General features: G+C 45.1%; 1 protein-coding gene and 1 long non-coding RNA gene across 2 annotated transcripts; one reads left to right on the forward strand and one right to left on the reverse strand.

Annotated features, from left to right (window-relative positions):
* Positions 1 to 233: 233 nt before the first annotated feature.
* LOC117095436 lies at positions 234 to 11,539 on the reverse strand. Its single transcript, XR_004441984.1, has 5 exons — positions 11,322 to 11,539; positions 11,041 to 11,148; positions 7,872 to 8,009; positions 4,868 to 4,952; positions 234 to 488 (listed from the first exon to the last, which is right to left on the reverse strand). It is a non-coding gene; the product is annotated as an uncharacterized LOC117095436 (long non-coding RNA).
* A 9,541-nt stretch (positions 11,540 to 21,080) lies between these two features.
* LOC117095153 (translation initiation factor IF-2-like) lies at positions 21,081 to 22,238 on the forward strand. The gene has a single exon (XM_033231829.1). The coding sequence runs from the start codon at positions 21,167 to 21,169 to the stop codon at positions 21,764 to 21,766; it is 600 nt and encodes a 199-aa protein (XP_033087720.1). The 5' UTR covers positions 21,081 to 21,166; the 3' UTR covers positions 21,767 to 22,238.
* Positions 22,239 to 24,374: the final 2,136 nt, after the last annotated feature.

Here is a 24,374-nt window from a genome sequence, read left to right on the forward strand (position 1 = left end):
TAGGCAAGGCTAGGAGCAAAACTGCAAATTTATTTTTTGGTCACCTAGCTTCAGGGAAGAGGGTGTGGAGGGTGAGGTCTGTCGGCCTCCGGCAAAGGAGGCGAGAGAGTCACCCGGTGGAGCTCTCGGGCGGAGTTACTGATGCAGTCCCGACAGGAGTGGGGGGCTGAGGAAGTCCACCGGGCACGCTTGCCGGGAGCAGCTTTTCTAGGAGTGGGAGAGCAATAGGTGGGGCACGGGCGTGTCCGGGGGCGTTCTGTAGGTGTGGCCAGGTAAATCTTGGTCTCTTCGGAGTGACGTCACCTGGCGCATGCCCAGTTGATCTGCACCTTCCCGAGCACCAGCTGCATTTTCGCACAGGCGGGAAAAGTTGATGATGAAGAACTTGGAAGTGCGCCATCTTGCCTCCATTCGTCCAAACAGTAAACAGTAGCTTTTTATTGCTAAGTAGCATTTTATTGCAGGGATATTCCCCAATATCCAGTCACCTGTTGAAGGACATTTGAGTTATTTCCAGTTTGAAGTTATTATGAATAAAGCTATGACTATAAACATTTTGTATAAGTTTTTGAATCTACATATTTAATTTTCTTTCTATACAGGAGCAAGAAGTAAATTGGAAAATAAAATTAAAAGTACAAGATCATTTACAATAGCATCCAAAAAAAATAAATTACTTTTATTTCTATTTGAAAAACATTTTTAAATTTTTTTAAAGTCTCTCTTAATGATGTGAAGAACTTAGCCCTCAACTGACTGGAAAGCTAGATCACCCCTAAATCTCTCGTCTGGAGCATCCCAGATGACTATTTATGGCACCTTTGGTATGGTAATGGCTGTAAATCAATAGTAATCGTTTTCTCACCATAAGCACCATGTCTTATTTCCCATGACTTTGGAGTCATGATACATGGACTGAAAATAAGTATTTTCTGACTCATGGCTGTATTACATAAAGTTCTGGGTTAATCATAGTTAGCTTTACATTTTTAAGAAGAAAAAAAAGAGAGAGAAGGGAAGGACAAAGAGAAGGAAGGGGAAGGAGAAGGGGAAGAAATGATGTATCACTGAGTATTACCTCTTGCAGAAAGCTGAAACTTACAAATCTGTAGTTCTAGAAAGCCTAAGGCACACCCTCGAACAATCTGAATAACAAATCCCAGGTTATTCTTCTTTGTTTCTAATATTTTTAACTATGGCAAAATTTGCATAATACAAAATGTATCGTCTTAGCCATTTTTAAGTATACAGTTCAGTGGTTTCTTCCACCTTTTGGCTACTGTCAGTAACGCTGCTATGAACATGGCTGTACAATGTCTCTTCAAGACCCTGCTTTCAATTCTTTTGGATATCTACCCAGAAGCAGAATTGCTGGATCATACAGCAACTCTACTATAGTTTTTAGTTTTTTGAGGAACTGCCATCCTGATTCCCATGACAGCTGCCCCATTTTACATTACCACCAGCAATGCACAAGGGTTCCAATTTCTCCACATCTTCTCTAATACTTGTTATTATCTGGTGAGATAATAGATGATCAGATACATAGATAGATAGATAGATAGATAGATACGAAGTAGCCATCCTACTGGGTGTGAGGTGGTATCTTCTTGTGGTTTTAACTTGCATTTCCCTAACAATCAGTGATGTTTAGCATCTTTTCATGTGTTTATTGGCCATTTGTGTATCTTCCTTGGAGAAATGTCTATTCAAGTCGGTCTTAGCTGCTGGGCTGCTGTAACAAAAATATCACAGACTGAGTGGCTTAAAAAACAAATATTTATTTCTCACAATTCTGGGAAGTCCAAGACCACAGTGCCAGCAGATTCAGTTCTTTCATAACAAAATTCTTGCCCATTTTTGAACTGGGTTTTTTTGAGGTTGTTGTGAGGTTTTAATAGTCCTCTAGATGTTCTAAATATTAATCCTTTATTAGATACATGATTTATAAATATTTTCTATCATTCTATGCATTGTCTTTTTAGTCTGTTGATTGTGTCTTTTGATGCACAAATTTTCAAAATTTTTATGAGATCCAATTTGTCTGTTTTTATTATTATTGCCTATGTCTTAGTGTTATATCCAAGAAATTGTTGCTAAATCCAATTTCATTAAGCTTTTGCCGTATGTTTTCTCCTAAGAGTTTCATAGTTATAGCTCTTATATTTAGCTCTTTGATCTATTTCAAGTTAACTTTTGTATATGGGGTTAGATAAGGGTCCAACTTCATTCTTTTGCATGTGGACATCCAGTTTTCCCAGCACCATTTGTTGAAAAGATTGTCCACTACCTATTAAATGGTTTTGGCACACTTGTAGAAACTAATTTGACCATTTATGCAAGGATTTATTCCTGACCTCTCTATTCTGCTTCATTGATCTATGCCTATCTTTATCCAGTACTACAGTTCTAGTTACTGTAGCTTTTAGTAAATTTTGAAATCAAGAAGTGTGAGCCCAATGTTCTGCTTCTTTTTCAAGATAGTTTTAGCTATTTGGTTTTTCTTGAGATTCCATATGAAGTTCAGGATATATTTTGCTATTTCTGCAAAAAGTTTGTTGGGATTTTTATGGGGATTGCACTGAATTTGTAGATCACTTTGGGTAGTATTGACATCTTAACAATATTAAGTCTTCCAATCCACAAACATGGGATGCCTTTCTATTTATTTTTGTCTGATTTATTCCAGCAATATTTTGTAGTTTTCATTGTACAAGTCTTTCACATCCTTGGATAAGTTAATTCCTAACTATTTTATACTTTTGATAATATTGTATATAGGATCTTTTCTTAATTTCCTTTTCAGATTGTTCATTGTGAGTGTGCAGAAATGCAAATGATTTTTGCTTATTGATTTTGTATCCTGCTACTTTGCTGAATTCACTTGTTAGTTCTCACAGTGTTTTGTGGAACTTTAGGGCTTTCTAGATATATGATCAGATCATCTGTGAACACAGATCACTGTACTTCTTTCTTTCTGATTTGGAATGCCTTTTATTTCTTAGTCTTGCCTAATTGTTTAGCTAGCACTTCCAGTAATACTTTGAAAAAAGTGGCAAAAGTGGGCATTCTTGCCTTGTTCCTTATCTTGGGAGAAGTTTTCAGCTTTTTACTACTGAGCATGGTGTTGCCTCAGTTTTCATACATGGTTTTTATTATGTTGAGATGGTTTCTTTCTATTCCTAGAGTGTTGCTTCTTTTTTTAATAAGTGTTCATTTCTGTCAAATGCTGCTTCAGCATGAACTGAGATGACCATGTCATTTTTTCCCTTTGTTGCATTAATGTCATGTTTTATATTGATCAGTTTTCACAGGTTGAACCATCCTTGCATTCCGGATATGAATCACATTTGGTCATAGTGTATAATCCTTTTAATATGCTGCCAAATTCAGTTTTCTAGTAAGATTTTTACATCAATGTTCATAGCTTTGTCTGGCTTTGGTACCTGGGCAATGTTGGCCTCACAAAATGAGTTAGAAAGTATTCCTTCCTCTTCAATTTGTTGGGAAAGTTTGAGAATAATAGACATTAGTTTATTAAATGCTGGGTAGAGTTAGCAGTGAAGCCATCAGATCCACAACTTTTATCAGGAGATTTTTGATTGCTGATTCAACCTTCTTGCTAGTTACAGGTCTTTTCAGATTTTTTATTTCTTTGTGACTCAGCCTTGGTAGGTTTTGTGTTTCTAGAAATTTGTTCATTTCATCTAGATTATCCAATTTGTTGGCGTACAGTTGTTCATAGTACTCTCTTATAATCCTTTTTATTTCTGTAAAATGGGTAGTAATGTTCCCACTTTCATTTCTGATTTCAGTAATTTGAGTCATCTCTCCTTTTCTCTTGCTCAATCTTATAAGCTTACTTTTAAAGCATCATTTTGCTTAAGAATAGTTCCATCAGTGGGCAAGTGAGGGAGTTGGTGAATAACTCCTCTCTTCATGTCCCACTGTCCCCTGCACACCATATATGGATACAAAAAAAAAACCGTGCTCAGAAAAGAAGCAACTCCTGAAAGCCAGTTTTCCTTAGAGATGCATTTGGGATGTTCCACACCAGGCCCCAAGTCCAGGCCATTCTCAGCCCCATCCTTTTCTCCTAACTCTTTAAAAAGTTGTCCAAGTTCTCAACCAGTTTCCCCTGGGTAGGGGAGAAGTAAGCACTTCCAGTTGAGCACAGACTGGACAGCTGACTGGAGAAGCCAGTGCTTGCCTCCTCCCCCTGCCTTCTCTGCACTGGGGCTGCCCTACCCACTCCTGCCTTGGCACTGCTAGGGCTCTGATCTTCTGGCTGGGTCAGCCGCTTGCTGCCATTTTCCCCTCTCCCTTCCAAGCATCAGTCTTCTGTGCCCCAGACTGTAGCACTGCTCAGGGACTGACTAATCCAATGAAGTTATCCAGGCTAAGACCCTAATGAGCCATAACAGCTTAATGCACTCTGCCTTCCATAAAACACTTGAATCTTAATTCAGTCTTGAGTGCATTAAACCAAAGAAGAAAATAATTGAGTTTCATGTGCTGTGGCAGGTCAGTGGAAGGAGAAGTTTTAGGAGGTGGGAAAGACCTTCTTAGTCATGGTGCTGGCATTGGGAGATAGCTGACACACTGCAAGTGTAACCGAGCAGCTCGGTTTACTGCAAGTGTAAGCCTCAAACCATGTTTTAAAACTTTTCCCTTTTCCCTTTCCTCCTCCCCTCCCCTAGTCTCAAGATATAACTTCGAGACAAAGTACATATACCTTATCTTTCATCTTGAAATACAGCCTGGGAATGTGCTGTGAACCACCACTCCCTTTCTTTCCCATTCTATGCTCCTCTATCTTATGTGCATTTATTTACCTAGATGCTTGTTAAATGCACACCATACTCACTTATCTGGTCATACATTCCTGTTGAAGCTTCAGCGGCCAGATCCTGATATGGACCAGACACCCCCAGCCACGATGGCGCCAGCCCCTTCACCAGATAAAACAATAATTCAAGACCACAGAAGTGGATCATGCCAGCTGGCACCTCCTAGCCCCGACCCCCACTGCCTCCGCCTCTCATTCCAAACCCTCTCTTTAAAAACCACTGCATTCCCTCCACAAACTGAAGAGCGAACATTTTTGGAAAGAATTTCACTCACTCCTCCCCTTGCTAGCATGAATAATAAAACTCACTCTCTTTTTTCACACCTCACTCTTGTTACATTGGCTCCTTTTTACAAGCGGTGAGCAGCCAGACCCTTTTGCCAGTTACAGAAGTATTGGAAAAGCTAACCAATGTCAGCAGCTAGCAAGGTCAGGGTTGGGGAGTGGCAGGGAAGAGGGATGGTGGACTCAAACCTCCCTAAGTGGGAGCAGCTTAGGACATATTGCAAAAGACTTGCAAAATGGCCTCATCTACCTTTTCACCCTCCTCCAAGGATTTCAAAAGGGATTTCATCAACACGCATTTTGCCGGGCACGCTGACCCCATCTGGAAGTCATCAAAATCAGTTTTGACTTTTGGCGTGACCAACCTTCCCAGGTTCCCAGGCCTTCTTTATTTTGGCACTGAAAGTCTCATTTCCAGGGAGACCCCTCAGTCCCAGGCAAACTGGGATGATTGGTGACCCTGGATCTCAGAGCTATCTTTGGGTTGCTGTTCAACCCATCCCTGCCTTTCCAGAGGTCCGCCTGTCTCCCAACTCCACCCTCATGCTCGTGGATGGGCCATAGTGGCTCTCCAGTGCTGGCTTTTGTTCAGCCAATTGGACCAAATATACCAAACATACAGTCCAGTATAACCTGAGCCACTCAGACTCTGATTCTCAGAAACTGACACTGGAATTCAGAGATGGCAACAACAATGACAAGATTTTAAACTGATGTTTTCCTTTTCTTTTTTAGTGATCCAGGGTTTCTCTTTTGGTGTCTATAAGAATAAGATTTGTGAACATCATCAGAGTACTTACCACTGCCGGATTCTCTTTAAAATTACTGTCATAATTTATCATCACAAACCCCTGTGAGGGAAGTGCTATTGTTCTCACTACTTGGTCAGAGAAGTTGTTAATAGGTAACGTGTACAAAGCTGTACAGCTAGTAAGTGCTAGACTCGGGGGTCAAAATTCAAGCAGCATGTTTCCCGAGTTCTTCTCACTGCTAAACATTGGTCTACCCAGCTTGACTGCTCTATTCTAGTTCTGCTAAACATGTCCTAGGAAGTAAGCTGTATCTGGGCTGGGCAGCCACGTGTCCCCATGTGTGTGGAGGAGCAGAGAAGGCCAGTGTGTGCTTGTGGGAGACAGAGAGACAGAGAGAGAGAGAAAGAGAGATTGAGAGAGATGCATACCGAGAGAGAAAGAGAGAGACTGAAAGACAGAGAGACTGAGAGACAGAGAGACTGAGAGACAGAGACAGACTGAGAGACAGAGAGACTGAGAGAGATGGATAAGAGAGAAAGAGACAGGGAGAAACTAAGAGACAGAAACAGAGACACAAAGAGACAGAGAAACAGAGTGGCAGAGAGACAGTAGCAGAGAGGTGGAGAAGCAAAGAGAGTGAAGGAGTTAGGAACATGCCATCACAAATTAGCCAGGCGTGGTGGTGTGTGTCTGTGGTCCCAGCTACTCGGAAGGCTGAGGCAAAAGGATCGCTGGAGCCAGGAGGTTGAGGTTGCAGTGAGCCGTGGTCGTACCACTGCACTCCAACCTGGACAACAGAGAAAGACCCCCTCCAAAAAAAGAACATGCCACCCCAAAATATGTTGCTACAGCATATTGACTGTTTTGAGTTAAAGGTGATATCACGGTGGCTCATGCCTGTAATTCCAGCACTTTGGGAGGCCAAGGTGGGCGAATCACGAGGTTGGCAGTTCAAGGCTAGCCTGACCAAAATGGTGAAATTCCATCTCTACTAAAAACACAAAAATTAGCCAGGTGTAGTGGCACATGCCTGCAGTCCCAGCTACTCTGGAGGCTGAGGCAGGAGAATTGCTTGAACCTGGGAGACAGAAGCTGCAGTGAGCCGAGATTGCGTCACTGTACTCTAGCCTGGGCGACAAGAGCAAAACTCTGCCAAAAAAAAAAAAAAGTGATACCAGGACAGCCGTAATGAAATAACAGGGAAAGTTCTTTTTCTTATTGTTTTCTTTAGTCCCATTATCTGTAGGCACAGCTACTTAAAGAAACCAAATGGCCAGGATAGTGCCAGAGCTTCTTCATCCCGGACCAGATATTAAAGGAAGATAAGAACTCCTGAAAATCACACAAACAGGAACAGGTGACCCCTAGTTGCCTTCACATCATTGCCATATTATTATGGTAAAGTTTTATGACAACATTTTCTTCCCTAAAACAATATCTCCACCATTGTGTGTACATGAGTTGTATGAAGATGCACATTTGAGAATTGCACCTGCATGTCTGGAGTACCACCCTGCACATGCTGCCATTCCTCTGCTACCTCACACCCAGTCCTTAAAACCCCACACTTTCTAGAAGGTGCACTGAGCACAGGTGCACACCTTCTCCTTGCCCTGGCCAGAGAATAAAGCCTGATTGCCTTTTCTGATTGGAAAGTCTCTCTGTGTGAGGATACAACGTAGCAAAAGAATTCAGTTTACTGGTGCCAATGACACTTGAAAAACAGCAGATGCAAGAACATCACTCTGGCCTCCCTTCTGCTTCTTAAAAGCATAAAATTCCTGTGTGAAAATGTCACTACATCATTCTTATCTTCAGGGATAGGAAATTGAGGCTGAGGGAAATCTGCAGAAAACATACCTTGCTAGACTAACCCTCATCCTCCCAGCCAATTCTCCACCAATGATCTCCCATTCCCCAAGCCTTTGCCTGGTCACATTTTCATAGCTTACCACTCTCTGTCTAATTCCAACATAAGCGCTCACCTCTAACTGCGTCTTTGCATCTTCATTTTCTTATGAGGGCTTCTACGCCACATAAAATTCATATTGAATAAATTTGTATGTCTTTCTCCTGTGGATCTGTCTTACACCAATTTAATTCTCAGGACCAGCTGGAAAACCCTAAAAGGCTAGAGGTTAAAGTTTGCCTACCCTACAAGAAAGATGGAGACAGAGAGAGAAACAGAGAGATGCAGACAGAGACAAAGAAAGAGACAGAGACAGAGAAAAGAAACAGAGAGGCAGAGGAAGGAGGAGTAACAGGGCCCCACAGCTGGGAGGACCTCTTGTCACCTGACCATGTCCAGCCTTGGTTCCAGGCAGGCCGAAGCTTGACCACACCTCTTGGTCATCACCTCTCCCAACATCTCCTGCCAACAACACACACACACATACACTCCACACACACACACACACACACACACATACACTGAGATCCATGGCAGCCTCATGGCCCCCTTGCTGTTCCCTCTGGGTCTCTGCCCTGCTGCTTTCTCTGGGAGCTCCTCCTCCAGATAACTTTCCAACCAGCCCACCCTGATTACCGCTTTGGATCTTGCACCCTCTTTTTCTTGGCAGTACTTAATCACTTTCTAGCATTTCATAATAGACAGACTCATTATGGTTACCACTGACTGTCTACCTCCGCTGCTAGAATTCAGGCTTCATGGGGAAGGCATCTGCGCTTACTTTGCTCACTGACTTAACCCTGACACCTAGAACAGTCTCAGATGCACAGTAGGCACACAGAAAATATTGGATGGATAGATGGATGGGTGGGTGAATGGATGGATGGATGGATGGATGGATGGATGGATGGATGGATAGATGGATGACTTGATGAGTGGATGGGTGGGTGGATGGATGGATGGATGAGTAAGTGAGTGGACAGATGGATAAGTGAGTGGATGGATGGATGGAGAGGTGAATGGATGGATGGAAGGATGGATGGAAGGAAGGATGGATGGATGGATGGATGGATGGATGGATGGATGGGTAGATGGATGACTTGATGAGTGGATGGGTGGGTGGATGGATGGATGGATGAGGAAGTGAGTGGACAGATGGATAAGCGAGTGGATGGATGGATGGAGAGGTGAATGGATGGATGGAAGGATGGATCGATGGATGGATGGATGGATGGATAGGTGAGTAGATGAATGGATGGATAGGTGAGTAGATGAATGTATAGGAGAGTAGATGGATGAATAAGTGAGTAGATGGATGGATGGATTGATGGTTAGATAAGTGAGTGGATAGATAGATGAGTGGATGGATGAATAGGTGAGTGGATGGATGGATAGGAGAGAGGATGGATGGAGAGGTGAGTATATGGATGGATGGATGGATGGATGGATGGATGGATGAATGGATGGATGGATGGATGGAATGGATGGAATCGCTTCTCTTCTTCTGGACATTGTGAGTCATAGACACCAATATTGACACATGCTTCCAGCCTGAAAGTGACTCCCAGCATGGATAGAAGAAAACAGAGCGAAGAGGCTCACACAGAATAGACATGGGAACTGGGAAACTGAGCCTAACACCCAGGCAAATCAATCCCCTGCTCCTGAAAAGCTGCTCAAGTTGGGATTTTGGCCACTGGCAGCTGAAACACCTTCTGTGACTAGGGGCTTAGGCAGTCCTTAAGAAGTCTTCAAGAAATCACTCTACAGAAGTACGAAATTAAAGTGGTAGGTTGGGCTCACTGTGGAGCCCCCACAGGCTGGTGACTTCCCCTGCTGGCCACAGTTCAGGCTCCCTCATGGGACTTATTGACTATCATCTGATGTCAACAGCAGCCTTGGTTAGCATCCTTCTCAGTTAACAATGAATGCAGGGAGCTGAAAGTAACTTCCCTCTTTGCAGTTCAGGAAGCATCAGCCTTTAGAAGAGTCCACCTGGCCTGTGTAAGGTCACAGCTCCCTTACGTAGGAGGGCTTACGAAGGTGGGCAGGTATGTGAGGGTGAAAACACATCCCAGCCCACACACCCTTCACAAGAGCCCTTGCTGAGGCTCCTGTCCTTTCACCCCATCTCTGCAGGTGGTACTCCCTGATGAATGCCTCTAAACCCTGCAGCTGTCACACTGCCTCCATGACTGCTCCAGCTCTGTCTCACTACCAAATTCAGTTCTGTAGGTCCCCAACCATCTGTGCTTTAAAGCTCAGCTACTCCACCAACCTGCAGGCCATCCACACTGGTCAGCTACATGCCGGTCTGATTCCCAGGTCTATCTTCCTCTGACCAGGGCTGTGCCCCTCCCAATATGTCCATCCCCTACTTTCTTGCTACCCAAATGCCAACCATTTTTCTCCTTTCTAGGCTCTCCTCATGCTCTGCTTCCTCCAGGAAGCCTTCTCTGATCACCAGCTCAGCCTGAATTATCTTTTCTCTCAGCACTTGCAGTGTTCGGGTCTCTCTGCCCATGTTTATGTCATTGGGTGTGATAGAGTAAACCCTCCATGTATGCTCCCCAGACTGCTGACTGGTCTCAAGCTTGTGCTTGCAGAGGTTTGTCTGCAAGGAATAGTGCTGTGATGAGAACATCAGCTTCATAACTGTGTGATCTTGGGTAACATCTTACTCAACATCTCTGAGTCTCAACTTAGTCATCAAGAAAAACGGAAATAACATGAACTTCTGGGGATGCTATGGAGATTAACTGAGAAAACATGTCAAATACCTAGCAGGGTTTCTAGAATCTCACAGGCAATCACCATGGTAAGGGGCTTCTTCCCTTTGTCACAAAAACCTACCATGTCCGAATATGTCCAAGCATGTCCACTAGACTGCGCTGATTCCTTAGACAAATCCTCAGATATTCTAGTGTCCACAAAACTGCCTCCCTTTACAGAAAGTCTAACTTTCAGAAATGTCAGTGGGGACATGAGTGCTGCTGTCACCACCACAGCCCTCCATAAGAGACACTCTTCCCTGCCGAGGCTGAATTCGGCTTCAGAATCTCACCTAACACATTCCTCAAAGTAGCCACTACTGACTAATAAGAGTTGGCAAAAGAGAACAGAAGTGTTTGTCCTCTGTGAGTTAACACTTTCATCTGAAAAGCAGTTACTGCAGGCCTGGTGTGGGCCAATCCGTGTGCCAGACCATGAACTACGGTGGAGACAAGAGGAAGGAGAGGGAAGACCTGTGATCCTGTCACAGGTGCTCAGGTGTAGAAACAACCCAGGATGAGGAAGCTCCAAGTGCTGAGCGGGCACTCCAGGTCTGGGCCAGGTGGAGGAGGCTCTGAGACCTAAGGAATGAGCAGGAGCAGCTGTGAGTCTGTGCACCTTCTCCAAGTCCTTGATGCCTCCTGGGGCCCACCCCAAACAGTGGTGGATGGGACCTGGTAGAAGGCGCCTTGCCTTTCAGGGAACAATCCTTGGAAGTGTCCCCATTACCCACAGTGGTGACCTCAAAGTCTACCTTATATTGTTCTTGCCTCCTTTCCTGTTACCCACTGCCCCATTTCTCTCCCACTTCCTTTGGGATCACCTCCCAATAAAACCCCTCCACCCAAGTGGGCACAGCAGCACTGTGCTCCATGGCATGGCCGGAATGGTCTGGGACTCTCCTGTGCCTCCACGTGTGGGGGTCTGGGGGGAGGGATAAGAGTGAGTGGTCTGTGGGGTGGCCTCCGGAGACAAGGGGATCCTGGGTGAGCGGAGGTAAGCATGGGCTCCTCTGCGCCAACAAAGGGGTTCTGAAGACCCTCCAGGGCAGAGTGTTGGGTAGGGCCACAGACATGACAGGGGCTGCCTGAGCCCCCTTCAGCACAGAGTGGGGCTGGACAAGAGGGCCCCGCGGGAGCAGCCTTAGAGAACAGGCCTAGGTGGGAGGCAGAGGGAGCGGTACAAGGAGAGCAGGCCCCAGTGGAAACCACAGCAGCTGCTTGGTCCTGAGAACTCTGACCCCGCCCCCTCCCAGAGGGCTCCAGAGGGAAAGGCCTGGGAGAAGAGACCCTAGAGACAGATGGAATTCGCTGCCGGCCTCAGCCCTGCGGACGTGCCTGCGTAGGGTTTGCTGAGGGAGAGCGTGCGGGTGCGGGTGCGGGTGCGAGAGGACAGCTCTGGTCTCTAGCCCCAGAGGGGGCTACAGGTGTGTGTCCCCAGGCCCACGCTCCCCAACGGTAGGCTCCTTCTGGGCCGTGGCTCTCCAGATGCCCGGAGCCACAGGGGGCTTGGCAGGTGCTTCGGAAGCGGCCACAACCGGAGCACCTGGAGACCACCACTGTCCACGTGCGCAAAGGGACGCCCCAGTATCTTCACGCGTGGGCTGCAGCCTCTCCTCCCACGCGGCCCTAAACGAGTCTCGGGGACACCACGTGGGCGTCCAGCAGCGCTCCCTGCCTGGAAGACGGGCCGTGCCCACCCTCCTCTCTGACCCTCATCCTCAGGGTCAGCCTTCTCCCCTCCGCGGCCCCATGGGAATTCCATCTGGGCAGCACTCTACCCCTGCACCTTGTAGCCTGCAATAGATGGGTCTTTCTTGGGCCCAGCCTTTTGTGGAAGCACATCGTGCCCTTGCGGGATGGCAGTTCCCACGGAGGCTCAGCTCACAGCGCCCTTGTGGCAGATTTAATCCGCCAAAAAACCCATGATAAACAAAATATCAAAATCCTAAGTAAAGACAGAATTGATATTACAGATTTTTCCTTTTCCCTCAGGTTGCAGTATCACTGGCACTGATCCTGTCCTTATTTAAATTTTTGATATTTTGCTCACCATGGAAATTTCATATTAACTATTTTTTTCATATTGCGTTAAAATATGGACTACTGAGTATTTTTGGTGCCTTTAAAATGTTTGTCCCCAGGAGAGTGCCTCACTCAACTCACTCTATCCAGCCTGGTCACAGAGCCACAGTAGTGAATGGTTCACCCTCAGACGGAGGGGGAGTCCCACCAAGCCATTTCCTGCTGTCCCACTGCAAGAGGCATGACAAACCGCCCTGCACCTGAGGTTATTAAGACAGAAGATGAGACCAGGGAGAGAGACAAAGACAGAAAAAGAAACCGAGGAAAACTGAAGGACAAAGGCAGAAAGAAGTGGAGAATATTAAGAACTCTTTTAGAACTTGTCTAGCAGGTTTTTGGTTTCTACTGGAAGTTTCTTACCCCATCTCACCCCCTTTGAAGGCTTCCCTTCAAAGAAATACTAATATTTCTATCTGCCAGACACAGTGGCAGTGACCAAACTGGAGGTCACTCTCTCTGCACAATAAAACCAGATACCCACTCCAAGCTTTCTGCCGTGGTAGAACGGAGAGTGTTCCCTGCGGAGCGCTAAGCAAAGAGAACCAGGCAGCTAACTGCTCAAGATCCGGCCTCCTGGATGGCTCGCAGGCCAGGGTTTTTAAAGGCAGGGGTAAGTTTCAGGAAAACAGAAGCTACAGACAAAATCCTAAATCAGTACACAGAGGTTACACATTGGGGTTCAGCTTAAAACGAGGGACATCTGAATGGGGGCTCACAGGTCATGGGTGGATTCAAAGATCTGATTTGCAATTAGTTAAGTAAGAGAAGCTTTGTTTAAAAATGAGGGGTTCAGCAGCAATACCCAAAGGATTATAAATCATTCTACTATAAAGACACGTGCTACTATAAAGACAAGGGGAACATCACACACCAGGGCCTGTTGGGGGGTTATGGGGCAAAGGGTGGGAGAGCATTAGGACAAATACCTAATGCATGTGGGGCTTAAAACCTAGATGACAGATTGATTGGTGCAGCAAACCACCATGGCACATGCATACCTATGTAACAAACCTGCACATTCTCCACATGTATCCCAGAACTTAAAGTAAATTAAAAAAAAAAAAAAACTAGGGAGTCAGTAGAAAAATGTTAACTTGCTAGGGAGAGTGACTTTCACGAAGAAACTTAGAACAAAGGACAGTCATTGAACTGTAGTTTATTTCTCCTTCATCTGCAGTCTCTATGCCAGCTGATCCATTCTGTGGGGGTCCGGGGGGTCCAAGGTTCTGAAAGGCAACTCGGGGACATATGTTAAGACATTATCTTTAGTTCCTATGGGGAAAACAAACATCTCTGGAGTTTAAGTCCTTGGCTATTATTCTGAAGCTACTATGTTGTTTAACAAGTTACTCAGTTACCTCTGGGTCTACCTAGATGCCTGTAATTTCTCTTAAAGGAACTTCAGGATTTTGTTTATTTCCATGCTTGTGGGTTGGTAGGCCCCTAAAAGGGAGAGGGAGATTGTTCCATCTCAGCAGTACTAAAGTGTGTAATTTAGTAGCTTCTAAAAACCAATTCACTATTTATCTTGGATTATCTGAGGAGTCCAAATAATCTCCGTGAGGACCAAAAGCACATATTCCTTTACAAGCACATTTGACATCTTCGGGATGCATGGCAACCCTGCTCACCTCCACCCAGCTGATGACCTGTAAGCAAAGGCCAAGGTGTAGAGGAAGATGATCCTCCCTACAGAGGAGGACGTTCCCTACAGAGGGTGACTTTCTGTGTAATTATGAAGTGCATACCCTGACAGTCTCAAAACTGGCCCAGTTTGAACAGTAACCTGTGTGATCACCATACATGATGGCTGAATGAGTTTTTGGAGCCCCAGAGCAATCCCCTGGGGGCAGGCAGAACACGTAAGATTGTGTCTATTTTATAGATGCAGAAATTGAGAGGCAGAGAGGTTCCAATCCTGCCCAAGGTTTAAAACTACTAAATGGAAGAGCCAGGATTTAAAGATTGATCTACCAGGCCATGCAACTGCTATCCAGGTTCAAGGAACAATGGAAAGCCAGTAGGCTTCAAACCAGGTCACACTCTCGACCCAGTCAACCCACACATCCACCCTAAGGCACCAACCGCACATACAGGCGGGAGCTTTGCAAACCAGAAAAGGGAGGTAACTGGCAGCTAAAGGAGCCAGCTCAGGGTGTCAAAACCCAGTGATATTAATGGTGTCCTTCTGCTTTCAGGTGGAGATTTGGTGATAAGAAACCAGAAAAAACTTTCTCTTCTACTGAAGTCTGTGTCCCACAGGCTGGTGCTAAATAATTCCCTTTCTGGCCAAGTCCATTTTCCACTATTGAACTAGAGTCAGAGCAGAGAATGAGACAAGATAAGGCAGGAGAGGTGGGCAAGGATCAGATCACGTAAGGTTTTGGTCCTGTTGAGTATCCCAACAGCAATGGACAGCTGTTGAAGAAATGGTTAAGTAGAGGGGTGATATATGAAGAGCCAAGTGTTTGGAAGATGGCGAGAGTAAAAATGGAACAAGAGTGTGTGCATTCTGGCAATAGAGGAGAAACTGACCAGATTTAGTTAAGATTGGCTCTGGGAGGGAAGAGAAGGAAGAAGGGGATCAGAATGCCTTAGGCAGCCGGTCCAGTGGCTCACACCTGTAATTCCAGCACTTTGGGAGGCCAAGGCAAGCAGATCACCTGAGGTCGGGAGTTCAAGACCAGCTTGACCAACGTGGAGCAATCCCGTCTCTACTAAAAATACAAAAATTAGCCAGGCGTGGTGGTGCATGCCTGTAATCCCAGCTGCTTAGGAGGCTGAGGCAGGAGAATTGCTTGAACCCGGGAGGAGGTTTCAGTGAGTCGAGACTGTGCCATTGCACTCCAGCCTGGGTAACAAGAGCGAAACTCAATTTCAAATAAAAAAGAATGCCTTAGGCTTCTGCATGGAAATGATGCCTTTCATTTAAGGAGGAGCAAGTGTCAGGGGACCTCAAGTCTTGCATTTTGTGTTGGATAGTGGGCCAGATTGGAGGCGCCTTTGCAAAATTCATGTTAGTAGCTGTGTAAGCAGCTGTATACTGAGGTTTAAAGCTCAGAGGAGGAGTCTGGGCTGGAGATTAAAAGAAATGGTGAGTCATCGAATAAACATGGTCACTGCATTTTAAAACAGCTCTAGGTGCAGGTTCATTCAAGGCTATGGCCTTCAGCAGAGGTTGGGAGCATTGAGGAGGATAAAGCTTGGCTCATTTCTTTGCACAAAATACAGCCGACCCAGGGAACTGCAATATCACTTGGAAGTTAAAGGATTTACCCAACAAAATAATATCTTCGAATACTCTATCCCTTCTCTGTGCTCAGACCAATTGGGTTTCACAGTTGTACTGCCACCACCTTACCCCCATCGCGGCTGTCCAGACTTGTTCACCCCTAGTTAATCTTCTCTTGGAAATTCCTCCAGTGGCTTTTGTTTTCAAAGGGCCTGCACAGTGAACCTGAAAGCCAAGGAAGTCTGGAGGTGTGATACACCCAGCATCTCTCTGCAATGGAGCACCTCCATCAGTGGCTACTCAGGACCCAGCCTGAGGCTGCTGTGGGTTGACAACACCAGTTCATTTAATCCTTACTATCTCCTGGGAGACCAGGGTTATCGCCATCTGAGAGACAGGAAGTCCAGGAGGCCTGTTAGTGACACAGTAGAATCCGGCGTCTATGAAGGGAGATGGCACAAGTGAGTCGCCGGGGAAATGGGCCGCACAAGTGATCGCCAGGGAAATGGGCCAGCACGGCCAGTCTGCGGTGAAATATGAAACGCTCAAATTTACATCTTTGGCCTTGGCTCTGCTTTCAAAAGGAATGTTTTTGCTCTCATTTGCAAAGGGAATTGTTTTAGAATTCTTTGCTGTAAAGCTTGTAAGCACTTTACCCAGGAATACAGGGTCCTTGTTACCCAAAGATGTTGGCACCAAAAAAATAGTCCACTAAAGGTAAATCTGTTTTAAAGCAGGAACTGTAATCCATAGGCAACAGTGGAGAAAAGCTTATATTTAGACTTTATTTTGAAAAATAAAATAAAAAATTATGAATACATTTCATCTTATGTTCAATAAAACCTGGTTTATAATTATAATGATCCTTTACTTCTGTTTGGGGATCTTCCTTTTTATTATGAAAAACTTCAAGCAGAACAGAAAGAGAATGAACCTAGATTTCATAGTTGTTAATATTTTTCTCCATTTACTTCTTTTGGCTAAAGTATTTTAAGGTAAATTACAGGTATTATGACTTTTCAATATGAATCATTTAAAAAAAAATGACATTTACCTACATAAACACAGAGCCATTATCACACATAAGAGAATCAACAAAAAAAATCCCTAATATCATCTAATACTCAAATCACATTTAAATTTCCCCCAGTTAGTCCCCAAAACGTCATATAGTTGGTTTGTTCAAACATAGAACCAATCAAGAACCACTCATTGCATGGAGTTGCTATGACTTCTAGGCAATTTTTTTCCGGACGGAGTCACGCTCTTGTTGCCCAGGCTAGAGTGCAGTGCATGATCTCGGCTTACTGCAACTCCGCCTCCCAGGTTCAAATGATTCTCCTGCCTCAGCCTTCCTAGTAGCTGGGATTACAGGCGCCAGCCACCATGCCCAGCTAATTTTTATATTTTAGTAGAGATGGGGTTTCGCCATGTTGGCCGGGCTGGTCTTGAACTCCTGACCTCAGGTGATCCACCCGTCTTGGCCTCTCAAGGTGCTGAAATTACAAGCTTGAGCCACCACGCCCAGCCTAAGCCTTTTTTTTTTTTTTTTTTTTTGAGGCGGAGTCTCGCTCTGTCGCCCGGACTGGAGTGCAGTGGCCAGATTTCAGCTCACTGCAAGCTCCGCCTCCCGGGTTTCCGCCATTCTCCTGCCTCAGCCTCCCGAGTAGCTGGGACTACAGGCGCCCGCCACCTCGCCCGGCTAGTTTTTGTATTTTTAGTAGAGACGGGGTTTCACCGTGTTAGCCAGGATGGTCTCGATCTCCTGACCTCGTGATCCGCTCGTCTCGGCCTCCCAAAGTGCTGGGATTACAGGCTTGAGCCACCGCGCCCGGCCCCTAAGCCTTTTTAATGTACATAATCAACTTCCCAATATGGTAGACGCTTCCCACATGCCACCGTCTAAAGTCATTGATAATCAATAAATAATAAATAAATAGCATTTAAAATGCAGCTCCTCAGACTCATAGCCACACTTCCAGTGCTTACTGGTAGCACTTACATGATAGAGTATTTCTGTAGCCACAGAAAAAATTCTACGGACTGTGCTGATCTGGAACATTCCCCTGGCCTAGGGGCTACTACGTAGGGTACTACATAACATTGACCTGGTGAAGACATCAGGCCAGTTGTTACGTAGAGTGCCCCACTTTCTGGATTTTGTCTGATTCTTTCTTCACGATGTCATTTAATTTGTTCCTCTACTCTGGATTTCCTTTCAACTCCAAGTTAGAGCTCATGAGTTGATTAAATTTAACTCTTAGAATGAACAGGGAGTCAAGATATGATTTTTTCTACAAAGTATGTGCAGACAGTATTGAGTGTGACCAAATGTTCCTGGCTTCATGTTCAATTTGTCCAGTGCACTCATACCCTATCCCAGGTCTCATGGTTTTGATATTCAAATTGTTCTTTTTTTTTTTTAGTTGAGATAGAGTCTCACTCTGTCACGCAGGCTGGAGTGCAGTGGCATGATCTCGGCTCACTGCAACCTCCATCTCCGGGTTCAAGCAATTCTCCTGCCTCACCCTCCTGAGTAGCTGAGACTACAGGCACACACCACCATACCAGGCTAATTTTTGTATTTTTAGTAGAGATAGGGTTTTGCCATGTTGGCCAGGCTGGTCTCAAACTCCTGACCTCAAGTGATCCTCCCACCCCGGCCTCCCAAAGTGCTGGGATTACAGGCATAAGCCACAGTACCTGGCCCAAATTGTTCCATTCTGATGTGCCTATTGCACAGAGAATTTCACCAAAGTCACATTTAACTGCTTCAGAAACTTTGCACCTTCTACAAGATCCTAATTTGGGCTGGGTGCAGTGGCTCACACCTGTAATCCCAGCACTTTGAGAGGCCGAGTCAGGTGGATCACTAGGTCCAGAGATCGAGACCGTCCTGGTTAACATGGTGAAACCCCGTCTCTACTAAAAATAATTGTGGGAGAATGGCATGAACCCGGGAGGCAGAGCTGGCAGTGAGCCAAGATAGCGCCACTGCACTCCAGCTGGGGTGACAGAGCAAGACTCCATCTCAAAAAAAAAAAAAAAGACTCTAATTTGGCTCGGCAGTATATTTGCACCATGTGAGATTATCAGTGCACTGCAGGGCATATAACTGGTGGCCAGGGAACACTCTGCACAGCAGTGAGGGGCTTGAGAGGGCCTGGGGTCATACATGAAGAGCCCGCAGGGGGCTTTCTCATCTGATGGCATCTGTGGTTGTCTCCTGCATGCTCGTAACTGTGGGCTGTCAGAATTTTTTTAAATGCCTCATTTAAGGACTTCTGATAAAAAAAAAAAAGTTAAATTTTAAAAAATAAACTGTGGGAGGATTTTCTTATTATTTACTTGAGTTCTTCATTTTAAAAATTATTTAAATGACTCAATGGTAAGAAAAATAGTCTCGATAAAGGTTTAAAACAGTACACAGACTGACTGATTAAATAAACTATCCTTCGGCCACACAATGGAATATGGAGCAGCTGCAATTAGGAATGAGAAGTGTCTTTGTATACTGATACGGGGAAAAATAAATAAAGGAAGAAGAAACAGAGTAATATTTATAATATGGTAATTTTTAGGTAAGTGATGGGGAAGTAGATGACAGGTAGCTAGATTGTAAAGCATTAGTCAGCTGGGACTACCACAACAAAACACCATACACTGGGTGACTTAAACAACAGGAATTTACTTCTCACCGTGCAGGAAGCTGAAAGTCCAAGATCAAGCTGCCGGTGGATTCTCTCCCTGGCTTGCAGACAGCTGCCTTCTCACTGCGCTGTCGCAGGTGAAGAGAGACAGTAAGTAGGCTCTCTGGTTTCTCTTCTTGTAAGGACACTAATCCCAACATGAGGGGCCCACCTCATGACCTCATCTAACCCCAATCACCTCCTGAAGGCCCCACCTCCTAATACCATCACACTGGGACTGGGGCTTAGCACTCCAACATATGAATTTTGGGGAAATACAGTTTTGGGGAAATTCAGTTCACAGTGGATAGATAGACACTAACTGATATTATCAAAAGGAACCATGGGCAGATAAACCCCAAACCAAACTGTTTTAATGGTTATCTATTGGGAGGAAAAAGAAACAGGGTGAACGGGAAGTTATAGAAGCAAGATTTCTGTGACTGTAACTGGATAAATAGAGAGTTTGGGAGGAACTATAAATGTTTTATGTGATTTTTAAAAATTAAAGTCAACAAATGAATGAGCCTTCCTGCATATAAAGTGAGTGGCGTAACCACATAAAGGAAACAATTACTTAAAGTGGCTTTAAAACACAGCGTTTTGACTATACATCCCAAGTGAGAGAGATGCTACGGACAATAAAAAAAGGAAAAGAAAAAGGAAAGAAATCATAAACGGCATTCAGTAGCCATATATTAGTATTGATATTTTAATTAAATTACTGTGTTTCCATCATTAGGAACCATAATTTTCAGCATAAAAATGACATAGCATAAAATCGAGGAAGTTTAAGTAAAAATCTTGTAATCTTAAAAGTGAATTGGAAATTGCAGTATGAACTCACATTGCGTTTTACTCTTTAAAAAATACGTGTTTTCTAGTTCTGTCCACTGAAAAGACCCAGAAGCAATGAAAACCCAGTAACAATGAGCACGCTTACACGGCTGAACTCTCTAGATAACATTTAACAATGAAATTGGCTGATTCTAAGTCTAGGGCAAAAAATGTACAAAATGAGACTGGATGCAAGTCTCTTATTGTACCAGAAAGTGACGGAGAAATCAAAGACTAATGAGGTCACGTTAAAGGGGTACAGGACCGCACGGGGCCCGCCTGCAGCAGCTGGTCAATAATGAAGGGATTAACCGATGACGGCAAGACTCGTGGGGAGGAGGGAGTGGGGACTGCAGGGAGGGTCCCAATAAAAGCAGGGTGGGCCTCAATGAGCACAGCATGGAGGGTGCGATTTAAATCCCAGAGCTTGTGGGCAGAGCCCTGTGTGCAGAGACAGGAGTGAGGATGCCAGAACCTAGTTATTCCCCATCGTCCCACGCTCTCCCAGGAGGCGGCGGCAGGAAGCACAGTCTACAGTAAGGGACAGCAGCCGGAGCTGGAGACAGGCTCTGAGAAGAGCAGGTAAAAGCCCACGAGGAGCGGGGACCCTGGCTGTCAGACTCAACTTGCAGGAGCATCAAGTGTAGGTGTGGTTCAAGAACCAGGGCCGCTTGCTCTGCGGTAGCAACGGCAAATAACCGCAGCGACGACCAGGGCAGCCAAGCCAGCAGCCGGGACCCCGGGATGCTCGTGGCCCATGATCCGACGCCCTGCCTTTGCGGGTCCTGTACTTCCTCGGGGTCCGGGGTTGTGCAGCCCCTCCCCAACCAGCCCTTGGGAATCTTCGCGGCAGCAGAACCCGCTGCCTCTAGCTCCGACCACACCTGCACAGAGAGAGAGTCCCTGCACAGGGCGGCCAGCAGGGCTACCCAGCTGCCCCAGGGCCTCGGGACCCCTGGGCCTGGGACCCACGCCAGACCCTGCCTTATTCGGTGACCTCCCACCCCAAGGCCCTTTCAGGGACCCTGTCTCTACTCCACGACATGGGAGGCAGGGGCGGGCCTTTTGCATGGGAAGAGCTCCCCCAGCAGGACGTTTGTGGAATCTGGAGGGAGTCGCCCTGCAGATATCCTGCGGAAGCCGGAGGGGACCCAGGTGCGCCCCACTGGCGAGCTGCGCCCACGGGTGCGGGAAGCGGTGTCCGGGCCATCCTCACGGCAGTGACTCCTCCGCAGCGCCAACGCACCCCATTTTTCGTCCACCTGCCGGTGGGGGGCGTTTGCTTGTTCTCACTGTGCAGCCGCCGCTAGTGGCGCCGCTACGAAGGTCCCCGCCTCGCCATCCGGGTCCTGCGTGAGCATCCTTATTGGTGCTCAGGACTGGGCGTGCATTGCTGCTAGAGGCGCGCGAAGGTTTAGCGTGGGTGGACGCTGCCCGGGGCTTGAGTGGATTTTAGAGGTCTTGAGTGGCACACTCTCCAATCAGCGCGTTCTTGAGAGAGCGTGGTCAGCATACTTGCTTACTTTCAGGATTGCGAGATGTCTTTAACTCTTGCTGACCGGCTGACGATGCAGCTTCCTGTGGCTTCATGCTCATTTCCCGGAAGATAGCACTGATAGGGTATTGGAAATCCTTATGTAAAGTATCTGTGCGCTGTTTTTGCCCATTTTCTAATTTGTTTGAACTGATTCTTCTATTCTCTTGACAATTAATGTGTTGCAATTTTCACATCTATGTTGCTTTTTCATTAGTAGCATTTCTCAATTCTTTGATTTCTTGAACTTCATGTTGTCCATGTCAGTATGTCTTAATTTATCTGTGACGGTGGACCAATTTTGGTTTGTCTGTTTGTTTTATTTCAATCAATGGCACACTGAAATGCTCAAACATTAAATTGTTGAAAAAAATTAATGGCATTCGCAATCTAAGCCCACCCTCCCCCGCTTTTTTTTTTTTTTTTTTTTTTTACAGAGTCACTCTGTCGTCCAGGCTGGAGAGCAGTGGTGTGATCTCAGCTCACTGCAACCTCTGCCTCCCGGGTTCAAGTGATTCGCCTGCCTCAGCCTCCTGAGTAGCTGGGACTACAGGCATGCACCACCATGCCGGGTTAACTTTTGTATTTTTAGTAGAGACCAGGTTTCACCATGTTGGCCAGGCTGGTCTCGAACTCCTGGCCTCAAGTGATCCGCCTGCCTCAGTCTCCCAAAGTGCTGGGATTACAGCTTGAGCCACCACCCCCAGGCTAAGCTCGATTTTTTTAATCAGTAGATTAAGCAGACATAAAATACATTGAGGCAGGCAGGCAGGCAGGCAGGCAGGAAGGGAAGGAAAATACACTGTCGAACTGACCTAAAAGTTTCTAAAAGTTGAGTTTTCAGTGCGTTTATTTGCCCAGTCACGAACTGAAAACAGAGTGTGCAGATGGCACTGGTCTCAGGTCTCTCAATACTACTTTTAAAATACCTCAATTATCTTATTTTCCCCCTCTAGAGTTAATGCTACTTTTTATCTTTCTTGTTTAAGAAATATTTCACTATTAAAAGATAGCCAAAACACAGAATATCAAAGATATTAAAAGATACCAAAGATATTCTGCTTTTTCCCTAAAATCTTTATCTTTACCTTCCATATTAAAGCCTTTAATACATCTGGAAGAGATTATGACATGAGTTGGGATTCCAGTTTTTTCCCATGGGTTTCTAATTGTCAATTTATTGAGAAGCTTCTAATTTACAAGATCATAAACCAAAGGTCTCTTAATGTGCGGGTCTGTATCAAAAGCCTATATTTTGAGTCAGTCATCTATATTTCTATGCTCAAAAACATGCTGCTTAGTTACTATAGCTTTAAAATAGATCTGGATGTGTCGTGATTCAATTCTCCCACCTTATTCTTTTAAAATGTGGCTCGGCTTGGCCCTTTGCATTTCCATATACATTTTTGAATGCATATATATAAACACACACACAGACATACACACACTACACACACACACACACACACACACACACACACACGAGTCAATTTGAGAGGGCTCCCACTGCCCTAAGATGGGATCATTTGAGCACCAAAAAGTCAAGTGATTGAAATGGAATAAAGCATAACAAATATATAAAACTCCTTGAGTTATAATAACATTTCTAAAACTCTTTGGTCATCACTGGAATTTGTTAGGACATTAACACATTACTCTAAAAATTGGTGAAGTGACAAAAATCAAGCATTCATTCTGTCCTCCTCTTTAAAATTACATTTTAGACGGGCCAAAGAGTTGATAAGGTAAAACTTTTTTTAAGAGACAGGGTCCCACTGTGTTACCCAGGCTGGCCCAGGACTCCTGGGCTCAAGGGATCCTCCTACCTCAACCTCCCGAGTAGCTGGGACTACAGGTGCACACCACCACACCCAATCATTAGGTAAATTTGATGAAGAAGTTTGCAATGGGGGGACAGGTGGACCCACACTTGAACCTACTGATCAATCTTATCATCACTAAAAGTAGAACAAATATGATGAGTCTCACTGATGGGACCCACCAGAAAGTGACAGTGCCACCTATGAAGGGTTCTTGCCTTAAAAAGTGAACCTAAATCTAATCAAGTATCTGGATCTAATCACCAATTTATAGGAAATATGAGGGACAGCAGAATAAGTATTAAAAGCCCTCTAGGCTGCAATCAGCAAAATCCAGGATAAGGGCCATTCTACAGATCCAATGAACCAGTTTCTCCAGTGAACCAGTGGCATCTACAAATAATAAAGAATAAAGCAAAAAGAACAAAGGATATCTAAGATATACCAAACAATGTTTGGGTCTTGTTTGTATCTTGATTGAGACAAAATAACTCTGAAAGATCTTTTTGAGAATTTGAACATTAATTGTGTTCTAGATGATATTAAGAAATTAATTTAATGTTGATAGCTGTGATAATGTGTGGTGGTCTTGTTTTTAAAATGTTCTAGTT

Source organism: Trachypithecus francoisi, unplaced genomic scaffold (assembly GCF_009764315.1).
Source record: "Trachypithecus francoisi isolate TF-2019V2 unplaced genomic scaffold, Tfra_2.0 Lachesis_group13, whole genome shotgun sequence".
NCBI classification, from domain to species: domain Eukaryota; kingdom Metazoa; phylum Chordata; class Mammalia; order Primates; family Cercopithecidae; genus Trachypithecus; species Trachypithecus francoisi.

Excerpts from the sequence above, each read along its gene's own strand:
- LOC117095153 (XM_033231829.1), top strand. The coding sequence starts at position 21,167 with ATGATCCGACGCCCTGCCTTTGCGGGTCCTGTACTTCCTCGGGGTCCG.